Source organism: Sylvia atricapilla, chromosome 5 (assembly GCF_009819655.1).
Source record: "Sylvia atricapilla isolate bSylAtr1 chromosome 5, bSylAtr1.pri, whole genome shotgun sequence".
Lineage (NCBI taxonomy): Eukaryota > Metazoa > Chordata > Aves > Passeriformes > Sylviidae > Sylvia > Sylvia atricapilla.
Window position 1 is genome coordinate 27907201 of NC_089144.1, and position 19232 is coordinate 27926432.

Below are 19232 nucleotides of genomic sequence, written 5' to 3' on the forward strand. Positions count from 1 at the left end.
TTCCCTTTGTGATTTTTTTTATTGCCACTTTTTAATATTTATATATATGTATATTTAAATGTGGCATAAAGAATGTAAATACTTAGATATATGAAAGATATATTTCTATGACATGTAGAAACTTTTGTGTAAAAATAGTTGAAATTCTTGTGCATATAAGAGTCAGTTTTTAAAATATCAGAAAACATAAACAAGGGCTGAGAAATCTTCTGATTGTATCTCCACAATAACCAGGCACATTAACTCATTGAATTATTTAAATGAAAATCAAGTCATAGCTTTGCCCAGTAAGACAAAAAATAAGCATTTAAAGAAAGAGTTGACTTTAGCATAGGACTTCTAAAGTAGAATACACACTGGTCTTTTCTGTGGAATGGACTGGAGATACTGTATCCAGACATCGGAAGTACTTTGCATTTTTGTAGAATCCCTCCTGACTATGGCACCATTGGCAGCTGCTTTTCCAAGCTACCTGTCTCACACTCCTTCTTAATTAGAAAATGGCACTGAGACATTGGCTTGAATTCTGTCTATTGAGCAGCTCTTCATAGAGTTTCATACTCTTGGGTTTTGGGTCTGGGGAAGAAATGGAAGAATGAAGATAGGTTTTGATGGATGTTCTTCTTCCTCCACTCCATATTTTCTTCTGTTTGGAGCATTTATCCCTCACTCCTCTCACTCTTCCCACTTTCTCCCAGCAGCAAATCCTAAGTTGCCTGTAGTTTGTTTCCAACAGTGGAACAGAAAATAAGCTTCACTAGAATAATCCTCCTACTGTGTTGGAGACCAGTAGATCCAAACCCTAGACCACACAGATAATTCTGGCCCTTATCAGTGCCTGTAGTATTTTCTTTGTAGATTACTTATTATTTGCATTATCTTCCAGCTAGAGTCAGCATTTGGAGAGAAATTGTGCCAAGCAAAGGCTTCCCAGTTGCATCGTGTTAAACCCTCACTAATGCTAAATCATGGCAATCATGATAAATTAATTGTAGGATGAGATATGGGTTTGAGGAAAGAAAGAAAATCTAATGCTTAATAAGGTTTTAAAGGATGCTTCACTGTTGATTTTTAGTTGAAATTGAATGTTAGGGCCCTTGAATGACCCATCTGTTTCCCTATTTCAGAATGATGGGAATGTATTAGCTAATCAGTATTGGATTTTTGTTCATTTTAAGAATGCAGTTGTCATGTTTGTGTGAATTGCAATTTGCAACTTCATTTCAGTAGTTTAATTAATTCAAAATGGCTGAGAATAGTTTTAAGGTTTGTGGAAAACGTGGTATGCGTGTAGATTTTGCAAAATAGTTGCTAAGCTTAAATGTTAGAAGACTTCTTATATACTGAAAAGTAACTTCTATGCATAGGTACTTGGAAATATTCTGAATAATGAAAATACAAAAGATAGAATCACTGTTTTCTTAATGTTATCTGTTTTTCACAGTGAATGTTACTTTTAAATGAACATAATATTGGCTATTATTTATCTGAATTGACAAAGCATTTAAATGCAGTAAAACATAATTTTTCTTCCTTTATCTCTAGCAATGGCAAGCCGGCAGGTAGACATCGCTACTCAAGGATGGTTCATTGGTCTTATGTGTGCTGTTGCTCTTCTGATCTTGATTTTACTGATTGTTTGCTTCATAAGGAGGAATAAAGGCGGCAAGTATCCAGGTATGCTATTTAACCAGGATAGTAAAATTCATCTGTTGGTAACCCATTAAGACAGATCTCAGGCTTACTGGAAAATTACGTGTGCTACTGGTTTACATTTACATTGTGTATATGGCTGTTGTGGTTTGAAAACAAACCAAGTGAGAGGCTCTAAGTCAGAAATAAAATTTAATGAGAAGAAAAGGAAAATAAAATAGAATAAAATAAAATAAAATAAATACAAAAAGAAAAACCACTGGCAGAGTCGGAATACAACCTGATCAGGGTGATGGAAACAGTCCAGACGAGGTGGTCTTCCTGAAGCAGAAATCTCGTAGAAAGGTCTGGTAGCTCCTATCCTCTGGGAATCCAGTGGGTGAAGGCTGCTTCTACTGTCCCAAATCCCATCTTATATCCAGGTGAGAATGCTTGGCTCCTCCCCCTGGGCGGAGCATCTCACAGTGGGATGATGAGTCATACAGGAGGTCCTTGATGGTCCATTAAAGAGAGAGAGCTCCCAGAGGGAGTTATCTCTGAGTCATGCACAAGGCATTGATGGGCCATTAAATGAAGATGGTGATAGAATACATCCTAAACTACAACCCAGGACAATGGCAAATCAGTCTTATCATTTGGTGGGCTTGACAGGAACCATCTGCCTATAGGTAGAAAACCTACATCTGTTTCAGTGTAAGAGAAGGACCTTCTTCATTCCTGGAGGGTCACAGCAGTGCATGACCTCTCTAGAGAGGTTTGAGCTTTGTTTGGAACATCACCACTAATGCACATTCCACTTTCTGAAGTCCAATGCAGATGGGTTTAATCCACTAACATGAGTTGAGTTAGAATTTATTTGGTGAGAAAGTTCAGACCATAGCCACTGGTTGCTTTAAAGTATGGGGAATGCATGTCATAAGACAAATCTCTTCATATGTTATACTGTTTCCAGTACCTTGAGTTCCTTCCCAGAATCTGTGTCATCTTCAGCCTCTGCAGTTTTGCAGCTAAGTTTAAAGTTACCATCCTTCAATTAGGCTGGGTTTTTTTCCTATAATTTTTTTCTTTCTAAGAGGAGATGTAGAATAAGTGGGTTTTTTATGGTAGGAATGACCAAATATGTTTTATAATTTTTCATTAAAAATTAGAACTATGCAATGTATGTCATCTATCAAAACATGCACCCCTCCTGGTATACATATTACAAAAGGCATGTATGTTTATGTGGACATATAGGTATCATATATATCTTTCCTTGATCTTATATTTCTTTCTATGGAGTAGGTCCATAGACCAAAGCTGTCTTGAAAAGGGTAGTGAGAACCAGTTTGCACAGTGCTGCCAGATAGGATCTCAGAGCAGCTGTTGAGGTATGAGTAGCTATGAATGAACTTCAAGTGAGCATCAAAGGATAATCTGATTTTTCATTCTCCTGTTATAACTACAATAGAAAGTACAGTTGCTAAGTTTCATGTAAAATCTTGATTTAAAGAAAAAATTATTTTCTCCTAAGGTTTGGAAATCACATAAATATCCAGATTCTAGAACATTTATTTAATATCAACTCAAACTTCTTGAGGTTCATACTGCTGACTTGGGCATGAAAAAGATGGATGCATTTAGAAAAGTACAAAAGAAAAATCCACATTTGGTTTTTTCTCCTGCTTGTTTTGACCAGTGCACTTCTGAAAACTTAAGTGTCAGGGAACACTAAGAATTTTAGCTCTTCAAAGGGAAATCTGCTGGAATAGAAAAGAAGATTATTTTTATGAGAAAATCATTTTATGAAGTACAAGAATCCTACTCTGCCCAATCTAACTGTTAGATTGTTTTACAGAGAGAGCAAAGATTTGTAGTGACAGGAAGAATTAGGTAAGAGAAGTTTCTGTTCCAGCTGCCTATAGCTATGAAGAAAAGATTAAGGTACATAGTGTTACATAGAGTTATATGACAGGCTGAAGACATCATCATAGGGTTTTTTCCAAATATTTGGATTTTTTTAAAGAGAAAATGAGATAACAGAGATATAGAAAAATTATTCAGATGACTGAAACAAGTGAAGTGATGAAACTGAAAAGAATAGGGAGGACGTGGAGTGAACCACCATCTAGAGGAGGGAAAAACAGATTTTGAGTAAAAGTGTAGAGGGCAGTTGGATGCTAAGGTTGTCATTACTTTGTGGATCCTTGATATTCTGGCCTTTTTGCTGCTTCTGTAGAATTATTAGTTGTACAGTGTATGTTTTTTCATGTTGAGATACATATGCATATACACACACATATAAAGTTGGACCTAGACTGTTTATAAGATTTGCAGAATCAGTATGTACTGGTGTTTATAGCAGCGACTTTGTATGTCTTGTATCATTGGAAATGCACTGTTCCACAGGTAGTGACAAATGGAAAGCACTAAGTTATGAAATCTATGAAAATTCAAGTTATGAACTATTTTTCATCACAATTTTTGCATGTCATCTTGAGGTTGCCTGTGGTCTGTAGAAAGTAATCAATTACTTCCGTATGAAATTGTAGCAGCTTGATGTATCTCAAGGTGTTATGCATTATTGCAATTATGAACTTAGTAAATACTTTCAGGAATTATTCATATCCTCTTAAATAACAGCAAATAAATTAATGATGTACATGTAATCTGTAAATATCTGACTCCTCAGGTGCTAGTGGGTTTCTGTGTCAGTGTGCTACATTTATTATTTTATAGGGGCAAGTTGAATGCCTAGATTTATTCCCACCAGTGAAGAAAGATTAAACCTAAAACTAGAATGCGCAAGAAATACAATTGTGTAAAATTTAGGTTCCAGTATATGTGACTTTGTGTTGGGTTTGATCATGTTGTAGAAAAGAAGAAATTAACAAACCATAAGAATGGTTTCTAAGAATTATTTTGAGAATTATTAATAATGAAAAAAAGTACCTAAAATTCTCTGGAGGCTTACATGAAATTAAGGCAGAAAATGTATAAACGAACAGTGAACAAAAGTGAATCTGATTCAGATTGAGAAGAATATCAAAAAGAAATAGCAAGCCTTGTTAAGTAGAACTAAATAATTCAAATTTGATTAAACAATAACTTTATTAATAATCTAAGTAAATTGTTTTAGTAGGATTTTTAACAATTTTCTCTCTTTAGTGCTAGAAATAAAAGAAAGAAAAAGTTTTGTTAATATAAAATGACATACAGTCATACTACTTGAATGAAAATAAAATTCTATAACTAATTAACTGAACTTTTCCTTAAAAACAAAACAAAACAACCACCTAATACCCTAAGGCCCCATTTAAAAAAAATAGTTTTTATTCAAACCACATTTCTGCCAAATGTGATCAGTTTGAGAAATTAAGGTCTTAGATTTTCTCATCTTGCAGTTTCATGTTAAAAAATTACTATTTCAAATATTTTAGTGAAGGAAAAGGAGGATGCACATGCTGATCCAGAAATACAACCTATGAAGGAAGATGATGGAACATTTGGTGAATACAGGTGAGTAGCTCATGTGGTTTGTCATATTCACTGTTCATGTCACACATGTACTGTATAGAGTATCACACTTATTAATTTAAGACTAATATTTTTTCCATGTCTGTATCCAGTGTTATTTAGAACTAAAAATAGCATTTCAACCACACCATTAGAATAAAATAATTATCCAAGCTTAGTATATGCCATTTGCTAATGCAAGGTGAAAACCAGATTCAAACACAATTGTATGTGTTTGAAAGTCAAAGTGTGGAATCTTTATTTACAAAGCCATCTTTCAGATAGTTCAAATGCCAGATACAGTGTCCTTTAAGTTTGGGCACTATGTTGAGCGTTATAGTTTTTGAAAATAAATTTCTAACTGAAGCCTAACAAAGACAATCTGGCGTTGACTGGAGAATGAATGCATTTAAAATAGCTAGCAGTACTAACATCTAATCCAGTAACAAAGAAATGATGTTATACACAGGGGTGAAGGAGTGTCCTACAAGAAAGCAAATCTCCCTTTCATGTATTTCAGTACAAGATATATAGCAAGCAGCTTCAAAGCATGCAACACTGCTCTTAGTCTTGACTCTCTTCCTTTATAGTAAATACAGGCCAGCCAAATCTGGCATTACCCAAAGCATGCCTTGGCAAGACTATTCATACAACAACTATGAATATAGCTTATTAAATGAGCAGTTTATTTGGATTTTTATTAGTGCAAAAAAGAATGTTATTATTTTCTAAATACGTCAATATGATTATATTTTACATGGGTGTTATAATAGTGCATTCCTGTGTCAAAAGCAGTGTAGAAGTCCTTTATTATTGCAAAGATTTGACATTTACAAATGTACATAGAAAAAGCAGTGTTTTTCAAGAAATATCTACTTTGTTGCCATAGCTTCTTCATAGAAGGGAAAGGTACATCTTGATCTAACAGGACTAGATACACAATTCTGAATGCTAAGGAGCAGTTTCTGTTTATTTTTCTTTGATTAAAAACAATATACTCTGAATAGTATTTTATTACAGCTGTAAGTGCATATGAATTACCTAAATTCAACTGATAAAAAAGGAAGTGTGAAGCAATCTTTGGAAGTAGCATTAAAAAAGTACTGTATAAGTTTTCCTGGGGAACCTAGTTTGCATACTCCTTTATTGCTCCACTGATTCTTGATACTTGGAACTTTCAGCAGCAGAAACCAACCTTTGTACAGAATTGTACAAATGATATGACCTCAACACATGTTTTCTCAGGCCTGGAATAAGTATTCAAGCCTGCTTTCAAAGCCTTGCTTTGACCTGTAGCAAGATTTGAATTTATGTCTCCATATTTAAGTGGGTTGAGTTAATTTAAAGAATGGTCTAGAGCTTTATTAAATTATTTTACAATGCATTTATTTACTCATGTCTGGTGAATATGGGCAGATGCCTGCCAAGCTTTCACACTTGTTCACCTGAAAGAGTTCATTCTATGTACCCTGCAAAAACTCCTTTTTAAAATGTATTTCTGTGTAATTAGTCTATACTGGGCTTTCCTCTTTTTTCCTTAGAGACAGGGCAGGAGCAGCAACCAGTCAGATTACAGAAGATATCTTGTCATCCTCTCTGCAGCCCAGCATCACTGCAGTCACTCAGTTCCCAGTTTGTCTGCCTCACATGATGCAGTGCTTCTTTGAGGAAAAAGGGTATAGGGTTTCCCTTGGAAAAAAAATGTAATTTTTTGAAAGATCTAGGAATTCGAGTATTTTGAACTTTTTTCATCACTTCAGGTCCATGTCTGCTTGGACAGGAAAGAAACTGGACAAGGAAAAGAAAAGAAAAGGTAGCTGTGCCAAATCTCCTGAAGCAGACCCTGTCTTTACCAAAGCAAAGTCTGTGAGATCTGACAGATCCAGCTTCTTCAGAAGGTCAGGGGATCAATACTCCAGCACCAGATCAGAGACCTCCTACACCAGGAGGAGAGCTAGGCAGTCTTCAGAGCTTACAAGGGTTCGTTCTGTCTCTGCTTCCCTCTGCCGAGAGGAAAGGAGGTCAGGCGAATGGAAGTACAGGCATGGCTCTAGACATCATGCTTCTGAGCAACAGATAATGGGGTCGGAGGAGGGCTCAGATTCTCAGGCAGGACAGCCATGCCCTTTCCAGCAACCCCTCAGCTGCAATTCAATTGGTGGCTTACTGCCAAGGCAGCATTCTTCCCTCCAGCACAGCCAGACCCCAGACTGCAGCTCAGATTCAGAAGACACTCAGAGCTCCTGCCACAGGAAGGTAAGACCTTCTACTACTACTCACTTCTCTGAATCTGAAAAGAATTCATTAATGAAATCTGTGATCTTGCCTGAGCTGGCCACTGTCTTAAAGGATGCTTTGACAGCAGCCAGACAAAGCATAACATCTGTGGCACAGGCTAGGCCCCATTCAGTAAGGCATCCCAGGGTACCAATTGTAGAAGTTCCACTAGTTCCTCTAGAAGCGTCTGGGAGCAGTTGCCAGACTTCTGAATCTGATCATATGGACAGCTTAAAAGATCAAACAGCTTCTGGGAAGGAGAAACCCGAGGCTGACAAAGCCTTGGAGGTTGAATCAACCCCTGAAGATGGGGAGGTGGCATATGAGTCCCCTACAGAAGATCCAGAAGGACCAGATCCTCTGCGTAAATTTGACATGGAGAATCAGAATTACTTGTTTGAACACATAAAGAGAGTGCTAATGCTAAAATCTTCCAATTCTGAATGTGCGTCAGAAGAACTGCTTATCCCCTCTGAAGAAGGCAAGGTAGATAATGCACTTCCTATCCATTCAGCCGTGGAAGATCTTGTCTGCAGGATTTGGGGAAATCCTGAAGCCAAGCATGAAGTCCCACCAGTCTTACGTAAGCTCTATCCTTTTCCAGTGGATAAAGCTGCTTCGTGGGGGACCTTGCCTGAGGTAGACAGAGCATTGATTACTGATGATTCTGTACTGTCAGTGTCTGATAATGCAGATGCTCTCCCTAAAGATCCTACTGACAGAAAGATTGAGGAAGCAATTAAAAGATCTTTCAACCTAGTTGCAGCCCAGCTTGGAGTATCTATCTACTGCACTTACGCTTCTAAAGCTTTACTAATGTGGTTAGAGGAAGAACGAGCCAGATTCAAAAAGAAATGGGTCCCATCTGGTGCCATGCGGAGGAAACGCAGGCTGTGCAAAATTGCAGCTAATTTTATCCATGATGCAGCTGAGGATTCTCTTAGCCTCACTGTTAAAAATGTGGCATGTCTCACTGTAGCCTGGAGAGCTCTATGGCTGCGTCCTTGGAGCTCCTTGCTAGATCTGAAATGTAAACTGTTGTCTTTACCATACACAGGGGGCAAGCTCTTTGGTGAATCCTTAGTCCAGATCATGAAGGATTTCTCAGAACACAAACACTCCTTACGTCAGATGAAAAAAAAGAGCTCTGTTGGAAGCTCTTCCTGTTCTCCTCACAAGTGTCTGAGCTCTTTGCGTTCTCCTCCAAAGTTCAAAGGAGGGAAGGGAAAGTATAAAGTCTCACAATCATTTCATGGCAAGTACGAAAAGACATCTCACTTTCAGAGAGATACCAGACCATCAAGAGGAACTTTCTAGGAACATAGACTTGCTTCCTAGTTTCTCAGGAACTGAGAAGAGTGAAAGATATGGAAATGTTTCAGTATTTCTGGACAAATAAACCCAGTGCTTAGAAGATTAGTAGTTTCAATGTAAGATTTAAATTATGAAGTTACTTAAACCTTAATGACTAATTAAGATATTCTAGAAAAATCATAGCTCTCATTTTTAGGGGAGGGTTTGTTCACATTTCATTTCTAGGCTTCCTAGTGGTCTTGGGATGGTTTAGATTTGTTTGAATTTTTGCACTCAACTTCAACTAAGAGAATACTTTCTGCATGAGGGTTGGCTGGTCTGCAAGACCAGACAACATCAGATATTTCTGCCATGTTGATCTAGTGAAGGAAATAATGCTGTAGGAGATGCAGATGTTTCAGGAACCATGGAATGGTTGTGGATGCTATATTCCTGTGACTGGATGGATTCCTTAATTTTTGCATTAGAAGGGAAAACAGTGCCTCCGTAGCAATCTGCACTGCATTCTCATTGGTTTTCTGAGTTGTAGAAGACTGAGACAGTAAATTGTGGACAGTCATTGTCTACACTAAGAATCTGCAAAAAACAGAGTTAGTACCACAGATGTGCGTTGAGGTCAGTGTAGGTGTATAAATCAGCCTAAATTTTCCTCCTGATCCATAAATCCAGAGAAATTAAAAAGTTGTGACAGCGATGTGGTTCATGGGTAGGAAGACTGGAAGCAAGCACCTACAAGGGAACGATGAAGGTCCAGTGGTCTGCAGAATGTTAATGAAAAACTACTCAGAGGACTAATATAGGTATGCTTAATTCTTAGCTAAATTAGAAATATTAAAATGGTTTAAAGTCTGGATTGACTCTAATAATATTAGGACTCACAGTCCTAATAATTTAGGAGTGTGAGCAGAAACCTGTTAGGTCAAGGGGCAGATTCTTCTGGAGTATGCAGGGAAGATGAAGGCATTTCTGAGGCTTTACCTGATTGCTTTTACTTAAACATTTCTGGGCTATTGACCTAAGGTCACAGAAAAAGGAATTTACTGCCAACAGTTTTCATCTTCTGCATCCACTTTCTGTGTCTCACAGCCCACAATGCTTTAGCCACCTTGTTTCATGTTGCCTTTCACCTGACAGTTGTGCTCTAAGGAAAAGTAGTATATTGCTAACCATATATTGAGTCTCTTTGCATGTCTGTGAATGTGGCAAAGTTTAGTTGGGAACTAGTTGCCTGCTGGACTGCAGAGGCATCGTAAAAGTGTCTTCCCCATTCTGACTGGTTGCTGCATGTACCCATATCTAAGGAAGAAAAATTGAAAAGTTGAATGAAGAAAGGAGATTTCAAGGTACATATTACTTTCAATAACTGATAAGCTTGTGAAATGGAATTACTTTTTTTAAAACAAATAAATTTGTACTTTGTACTTATGTTATTGTTACCTTCATACTTTCTATATCTCTTAATAATTAGCTTCAAGTTTGATGTGTTTCATTTAACTAAGAAGAAAAAGGAACATCTTCATATAATAGCAATTGTTAATGGTTAATACTTACAGCATGCTTTCAGAGTATGCTTTAATATTAAGCACTTTTCTTACTTAAGAAGTGTATGTGGTACATACAAATACGTACAAAAATGATTGGTACCTGTGAGTCTTCGTTGAGAAATTTTCATCCTTAAAAAGATACTAGTATGGAATTTATTTATACAGCAAAAAATAGTAGAAGTATGAGTACTCTTAACTTCCATGGCTCTAAATAAAGAATTCATACCCATTCTCACCTCATGTTTGGTTCCCTTCCAGTATTGTTTTCTGACTGTACATAAATGACACTTTCATAAACTTCTTCGATTTCCCAATGTAATTTAATCAACCCAATTTGCACTTAATTTTTTAATGTTACAGTATTACACTAGGTACATAATAAAAGTCAGCAAGAAAAACCACAAAGGGAAACTGAAAGACAGTATGATTTTTCCTGATTGCATTTTGGAATAGTTTTATGAACAATTGTAAGCAAGGTTGGCAAACCTTTTGGGTACAGTATCAATACTTATGGCTTTACCATGTTTTGGCAATACATAATATATTCTACAACCGCAAGTGTTCTATAGCCCTTCCTAATGAAACTCAGCAGCTTTTGCAGTTTGCTTCTTAGCAACAAACAGATAACACATTCATTTTGCCGGAGCACCAGAGCTCCTCATGTGTTTTGAGTCCCCAGGGTAGGAAAAGTTATGTCCAAAATATTGATGTGTTCACTTTTTTCTCTTTCTCCTATTAGTTTGATCCAGAAAAAAGTGGTACCATGGCATATGTTTTCTTTTCTGAACCAGGAGTGTAAATCATCTTGGATAATCCCACTTGTTTTTCCACTGCCAGAGTCCTGGCAGAACCTCTCTCTAGACTCACATAGTGCTACAAGTGAAGGAATCCCCAGGTTCAGATTTAATTTTTGCACTCGCTGTGACTGTGCTCTCACACCAGTGTCCACTTCTGTGCAGATACACTCCTGAGTAAATCTGGAGGGTTTTTTTGTTTTAATTATAGAGATGATAGAATTCACGTCCTGACTAAAATATAGAAAAATCGCATACATAATGCAACCAACTGTGTAAGTATTTCTTCATTGTTTGTCTTGTACATAAACTTCATTTGCAAAAATACAAATTAAAAAAACATAAGAGGAAGACAAAAAAGTTCTCATACTCAGGTTTTTTCTAAATTGTAAAGGCAAATCAAGCTTTTCATTGGATTAAACACAAAAATGTTGGTACTTCTAATACAGTAGTGGTGTATTATTTATTTATGTATATTCCAACTAGTGGATTACACTGGCTAGGGTCATACTTTAGAATACTTGCACAGTGATTCATGACCAGTTGGAATATGATATAATTGCAGTTTTAATTTATTTTCATTTCTGCGTATTATGGTGTAAGGAATTATGAAGTTATTCACCTGAAGTTAAACAACAAACCATATGCCAGTGTTCCTTCCTTAACAGTCTTACCCAGAAAGCAGATCTTCCTTGGGAGTAGGACTGGTTACAATTTCAAAGAGGGGGCCTGGCCTTCATTTGACTCAGAGAGCCTGTTTTAATGACTGCTAATACCTTCTGATGGGGGCATTGGAAAAACTACATTGTGTATGAGTATTAAACACTCAATCCCATCTTCAACCTTTTAAATACAGGGTCCTTCCAAAATGAATTCTCTTCAGTAACGTCTCTGTAATCTGCTTATGTTTGCAGTATTATAAACATTTTCATTTTGCTGCTGGATTCTTGAACTTTTGGAGTACAATCTTTTAAACGTTACTGGCCTGTATGTTTGCAGAACCAGTGAACACAGATCAATGACAGACATTTATCCTCATGCCTTGTACACAGCAATACGTAGAACATCAGACCTGATACAGTCACATTCGGTTTTGCTTTTGTGTGCTTTGAGCATGAAGATTTTCTTACATGTAAATAAAAGAGATATTCCTACCATTATTTTTCTGGATAGTATATGCAGAATGATAAAATTTCTGGTATGTTTTTTCTCTAAGTATATACATATTAGAGGTGGCCTTCTTATAGTATTTAATGACTTAATATTTTCAAAAAAAAAAAAAAAAAAGGGAAGGGGGGATGAGATGAGGAGAAACAGCTTGATGGAAAATGGGGGTAATGGTTTTCTAGCAACAGTTTCTCAACAGGGCTTTTGTTGGCTAACTCTGTGGCCTTGTACATCCTATGTTATATATATATATATATATATATATATATATATATGTTGTCTCTCTAGGTGTTCAAAGGTATTAATTAGGAAAAAATGCATTATTTGAATAACTAGGATATTAGGTTTTAGGAATTAGAGGGTTAAAATAATTTGCTGAGTATATATTCAGCCTAGTGTTCTAGAAATTGTAAAATGTAATTTTGTTTCTTTAATATTTCATAGGTGTTTCTTTATATTTTCCATAAGCTGTGAATCTAAATAGAAGCCCCAAACCACTTCCTTTTTTTTTGGTACCCTATATGCAAATCAAATCACATGTTCTGTTCAAGACAAGGTAAAAAACTGCACCCAAAATTGCAGCTGGCAACAGTAGGTTTCAATTCAAAATGCTTTGGAGCTGCTGCTGAAATCTTCATCTTGAAACTGAAGTGCAGTGTAAAGGATTCTGAAAAGAGCCCAACTACATCTGAAATACAGGCCTACCACAGCTGCAAATTTATTTGAGGATGCTGATGGTGCTGCATCTGTTCCACTGACAAAGGAAAGACCACAGTACTTTGCTACTGAGATACCCTCTGCTGGCATTTCTTTCCTTTCCTTTTTCTGTTGTACTCCAAATCACCATCATCATTGTCAGAATATTATCAGTCATGGACTAGGGTAGGGAGATGGATCTGATAAGAAATAAAAAAGAATAAGCATGCTCTCAAGTCCTCAATTCTAGCTACTGTAAGCTAAATTGTTGCTTTACCTGTAATGCAGTAAATATTGTAGCAATTTTAAGAGCAACTTATTATTGATAAAATACTGATCACTATCAGGATATGGACTTTGCTTTTCTTCTTAGGCTATTTTCATTTGTTTCTTCTGCACCCTTTTAATGGAATATGTAGGTCTCTTGAAAGGTAAGGTTGAAAATTGCAAGTCTGGCCTGCATTATGTAACAAATTATTTGAAATGCAGCACTTTAATTTTCTTTATACTAGTAAAGAAAATCAGTATATTTCATTTAACCAAATTCATTCTTCATTCATTTTCAAGGAGTCAAAGAAATTAAGAAGTTTAACAGACTAACTTCACAGCACATCATAAGCTTGTTACTTTGGAGAACAAACAAATTATTTTTTATAACTTTACAACCCACTTCTTAATGCTTGCAGTTGCATCTACATGGCCTCCAAGCCAAGGGCCCAGGTCTTACCACTGAAAATTCATGCACGATGGGAAAAAAAAAAAAGAAATCACAACTTCCCCTCCCTCCACTGAAGACATTCTCTGTTTAAACCATTCTTACACCATGTTTTCATGTGAACTGCATCATATTGATTTGTCCCTACAATGTGATGTGGATTTACTAAAGGATTATAGGGCTGACACATGCTTTTCATAAACTCTGCATGCATGGCTGATTTTGTCTTAATAAACAGTCCATCAGTTAATCCCATGTTTGTTTGTTTGTGTCTCCAGCGATGCAGAGGACCATAAACCTCTAAAAAAAGGAAGCCGGACACCTTCAGACAGAACTGTGAAAAAAGAAGACAGTGATGATAGTTTAGTTGACTATGGAGAAGGTGTAAATGGTCAGTTCAATGAGGATGGCTCCTTTATTGGACAATATAGTGGTAAAAAAGAGAAAGAACCTGCAGAAGGAAATGAAAGCTCTGAGGCTCCTTCTCCTGTAAATGCCATGAATTCATTTGTGTAACCACAGAACTTGATCCCCTTGTATCTTCAGTTTGCTTAAAGCACTTGTACATCCTCCTTCTCATACTATGAACACACAGGTAACGGAGCTCCTCACCACCAGATGTTAATGCTATGAGAATATGCAGGTTAATACCAGTACACAGCATAATGACACAGTAAGTGGTATGTTACTATGAATCAAAATAGAAAATTCAAATTTCATTCAAAACTTGAGTATTTTTACTTTTTTTTTTTTTTAAAGAACTGACACAAACAGTAATATCAACTTGTAATTTTGTTTCCTGTTCAAAATACAGTATAATGCATGGAAAAAAACACCCTACACAACTCACAGATAATCTTGTGTACACTATAAAAACATGGCTGACAATTTGTTATGCAGTCCTCAGCTGAATCCCTGGATATGAATTCTGTTCTCATTGTCAGAGTGTTATAGTAGTATTTTATATAGAACTTCAATGTCTTTGTGGACATTGTTGTGAAATTGGTGACTTAATGTCTAGCTATCATGTCTTTTTGCAAGACAGTTAGGAACAGTATGTACAGTATATAATTGCTAAATGATTTAAGTATGACACTTGCATTTGCTGATGCTTAATGAGACCCTGTTATCTGCTCTTTGCTCCTATTACTTTTTAATCTACCTTTTTAATCTACCAAGTATTACAGCAGTACAGTGTTCTATTTTTACATCAAAACACATTGAATTGATTTTAGGGCATAAAAGATATGCATTGCAATGCATTTTGGAATTTGTACAGTCATTGAAAGAAAAACTTTAAAACTGAGGGAAAATATTCCAGAAAACACAGGGCAAAGTACATTCAGTGCCTTTATACAATATGCATTCCATAATGCGCTGTACTACTAAATCAGTTGGTGCAGTAAACTGTGATTAGCAGACTACTGTCATTGCCAAATAAAGGAAAAATGTGAAGAAGAAGAAGTGTTATGAAACTGTTGTGCTAAAAATGGAAAGTTTAAAATATTTAAAATTACATAAAGAAGAGAATGATTTTTTTCCCTTTAAAAAAGCTTTTTACACAGTTACAGCACAACATGTTTTCATGGCCTTAGAATACTTAAAACAAAAAATGAAAATGAACAAACAAACAGAAATCCCAAAACACAAACAGAGATAAATCATTTACTAACACAGCAAGGTATAAGCTCTTGTAAAATAAATCATTAAAAATCCAAACCAGCTGACTCCATCGGTGAGAGCGCATTTCTCTCTGTGTCCCAGCCTGATCAGTGTGGCAGCTTTGTAATTATCTCCAGCCTGGAGCAGTGTGGGGGTTACCACTCAGAACTACAGCATTCCATCTGACAAGTGCTAATATGGTTTATTGGTAAAGGATTACCCTCATCGGTTAAAAAATTCTGTTCTTGCATACTCTATCAATTAAATGTTTACCTCCAAATATAAATTTTTATAACAACCTATGGTTGAAGGAATGCTCAGTTTCATTTGCCAATAAATTGGTTTTTCATAACTTGCATCAAGTTTAATTTTAAGTAAGCTTTTTATATGTAGATATTTTGTTGAATTTGTAAATACACTTAAAGCGGAGATGCTATATGCTTCTAGGTGTTACAGACAAAGAATCCAAGAAAGCTTATGTTGTACTGTGTAAGAAGTACTATAGCCAATGGTGTGCATGGTATTTTAAAGCATCTACTTATTTTTTTTTCTTTGCTGTGAAAACAAAATAGTGATCTGCTCATTTCCTGCAGATTCCAACTGAACCATTCATAGCTTTTGCCAGTGCACTACATTAGCCCATAGGGCAACTTGCAGCTTTCATGTATATATTGTAGGTAAAGCACAACTGAAGTAATCCCAAATGTAACCCAGCTGTAATAAGCTTCTTTCGCACCTTTGAGCTTTCCATTCATCAGTTTTTTAATGGGAACTGAAATACGAAATGAATTATATGAACATTGATTACAAAGCACAAAGAGACATTTCTTAACAGGATTTGCCAGTGGTTTTGGTAAAACAGAAATATCATCTTACTCTTATTTAATTGTAGATGCTGAATTATCTGTGCATGTGGGGGTAAACATACAGGCTCACTTCTGTTATAGTGCAACAGATTTTGTATTAAAAATAAATGTGGTTTTAAAATTTCACTGTTTGTTCTGTTTACACTAGCAGTAAAAATCCCATTGGATTCATCTTGTAATTAAGAATTCAAAGGGGAAAAACAGCATGAAAGAACTCTGACAGAAGTTGTTCCCATGATGTTACAGAACTACGATTGCTGCCACCAAATTATTTACAGAAAGTTGCATACCTTCACATGCAACCATTTGAAAAAATGGTAAATTTGTCTGACCGTTTCCCATTGAAATCTACTATTTGCATTTTACTTCCATGGATGTTTTTATTAGTTATTTATTCATATTACTGCAAAGAAAAGACCTGAAACAGTCACGTTCTATCCTGTAAGAGTGAATAAGAGAAAGTAAGAATGTTGATTTGAAATTAAGAGCCTTCAGATAAGATCTCACATAAGGATTTTGTGTCCTAAAGGAATTGTCTGACATACAAATTTATGGTTATCTGTTTTTAAATAGTATATGAAGTGAGGAAATTTTAGATATCGTCTTTTACAGTACACAAAATCCATTGCAATGCTCTTTTCATATCTTGTCTATTCTATATATGAATGGAAACAGACTGGCCAAGAGGGCAGCTGTTCTGCATAGAAGACTGCAGGAGAGCCATGGATTCCAAGAGATGCAGGTGCTTCAGGAGATGTATCCAAAAGTGATGTGTGGGCATGATGCTTGAAAGAGGGATCTTATCACTGAATCAAGCCATTCTGTCAGCCTTTCCATATGTAATTGGAAACTCCTGGATATTTCAGCTCCTGTCATCTGCAGACTCAGTTCTGACACTTCTATCTTCAAATGTCTTTACACTCTCTTCAGATATCGGCTGCCTTGATTTTTGTACAGGCATCTGTTGATTTTTGCAACAGTGTAAATTGTCTAGGAGATATTAAATACAGCTGTTTCTGTTTCAATTAAAGAATATTTCCTTAAAAGAGGGGTCTGAGTTCCCTAGGCTTAGTTGGGAAGAAGGATTTCATACAGTAACAATTTTTTGAGACACACATACATTATTTGTGCATGTTCCCCCAAGTGTACTAATACATACAGTTGCTGCATTTTCCTTTTACTGATATACCTTTGCTTTGGTTTTTATTCTCACTGAAGTGATTGTATAAATCCTGAGGGAATTAAAGAGGATACCCCAATAGTAATTTTTCTTGTAATCTATTTTCACATTGTTCCTAGGAAAATACAATTTCCTCATGGTTCCATGTAGCAGAGGCAAAGTGGCAAAAGATTGGGGAACCAAATTCTCTTTTCATGATGTCTGGTCTATTTTAAAACAGAAACCCTAGGAATTATATATGAAGAATTATTATCTACCATATGGAAGTGTCTTCTTTTCTGAAAAAAAGGAAGTGGGGAGAAAATCAGAAAGAGAATGAGATTCAAATAATTTCTGAAAAGCAATTGTCTTTTGCTGTGTTTCTGTCCCACTCCCTCTGTTTTCCCCCTTCACCTACCTAAGGAAGGAACATTTCAGAAAGTTGGCAGAAGCAGCAACTGGTTTTGTGGGAGGATGGAAATAACTGAATGTTCTAATTGTAGGAATCTACCCCCAAATGATGCCCCTAGAGTGAAAATAAATCCAACTGACCATCATGTTTTAATCTCTGAAGAGATCTCTGGCTGCTCTTTGTACATGAGAAGTGGAAACTTCAGACCAAACTGTCAAGATAAATACATGTCAGCAGGACTATGACAGACAGTAGATCTGATCCATTGTGACTGTAAGCAAGGAGAAAAATGGTGATCCCAGTGTTCTCATGAATTTTGGCAGCAAAGATATACACAAAGTTCCTTACTGTGCTCATATATAAATGAACTGGTAAAAAAATTGTGATCATGTTCAATACCTGAACGATGGATTCTTCATCTAGGGTTGGAGAAGTTTGCCCAATTATGAATTTGGCAGCAGTGGCTCTGTCTCTCTGGGAAAGCTGCACAGGATAAATATGAAGCCAGCTGGCCAGTAATAGGTTTGCACATGTTTAAATTGGAGTGAAGCAGGGCAGGAGACGGCTCCTGTCACCTGGACCCAGCCAGCCTTTTGACCTGTTTTGTCTTGCCCTAAGGTGCTCAACTAAAATAAAGAAGTTTAGAAGGTAGTGTGTTTTCCCTGCCAGCTGAAAAAACCCTTATGGCATCATGTCAGAAATCTAAGCCACTGCTTAGATCTAATTCTGCCTGCCTTTCTATCATGTTTTGGATGTAAGTGATGAGGAGGAAACATACCTGGTCCATGCTGTACAAATATGGATTTCAGACCTGAGCTTTCAAACCAAGAAAGTTTAGACAGTCCAATTCTAGTGCCAGATTTTAAAAAAATACCAGGTCTTGTGGTACATTGAGGACTGAACTACATTTACCTTTGACAGTAAACTGTACTTGATATGTATCTTCCAGAGGATGCTGCTGTATTTCCCCTGTTCAGAGACCTCGGAAGAGGGATGCCTTGGCTTTGAAACCCAACATCTTACCTGAGAGAGGATAGCAGCCCACTCCTCTTCCCTGTGTTTGCAAAGATCTAAAGGGCTTCAAGACTTCACAGGAGTAAGAGAATAAATCAAATTTTCTAAATGGCAGTGTTCAGGATATATTTCAAATAGAAATATATTGTTCTGCAATATATGTACTGTATTGGAAGAGAGTTGTGGTCATGCTAGTATGAAAAGTTTGCCTGCCTGGTGTGGCAAGGAGAGATAGTGAAAATGAAACTTTTGGGGCAGAGAAAATGCATGAAAATAAGTATAATATATGAGGGTTTTTTTGAAAGGGTTGAGAAACAGCCAGTAGGATAGCTGGCCTGAAGGGCAAAAAGAGAAAAACAGACAAATGGCAGAGGCAGCAGGAGCCCTTGCTAGTGTAGTGCAGCACAGAGCCTGCTGGGTACAGACGAGACTATCTGTTGCTCACAAACACCTTAAAATAGACC

The 19232-nt window shown here is 36.5% G+C and overlaps 1 protein-coding gene across 4 annotated transcripts in view; it reads left to right on the plus strand.

Moving 5' to 3' along the window:
• The window catches only part of NRCAM (neuronal cell adhesion molecule), a 66970-nt gene extending 50616 nt beyond the window's left edge, over positions 1-16354 (plus strand). Inside the window, exons 24-27 of one of the 4 annotated variants that reach the window (XM_066319033.1) lie at positions 1546-1677; positions 5073-5151; positions 13360-13371; positions 13934-16354. In XM_066319033.1, coding sequence (XP_066175130.1) covers positions 1546-1677; positions 5073-5151; positions 13360-13371; positions 13934-14171 — 461 coding nt within the window. In that variant the 3' untranslated portion in view covers positions 14172-16354. Of the gene's footprint in view, positions 1-1545; positions 1678-5072; positions 5152-6908; positions 8893-13313; positions 13372-13933 lie in introns of those variants that run through there. The other 3 variants (XM_066319031.1, XM_066319030.1, XM_066319032.1) reach the window with 3 other exon arrangements.
• Positions 16355-19232: the final 2878 nt, after the last annotated feature.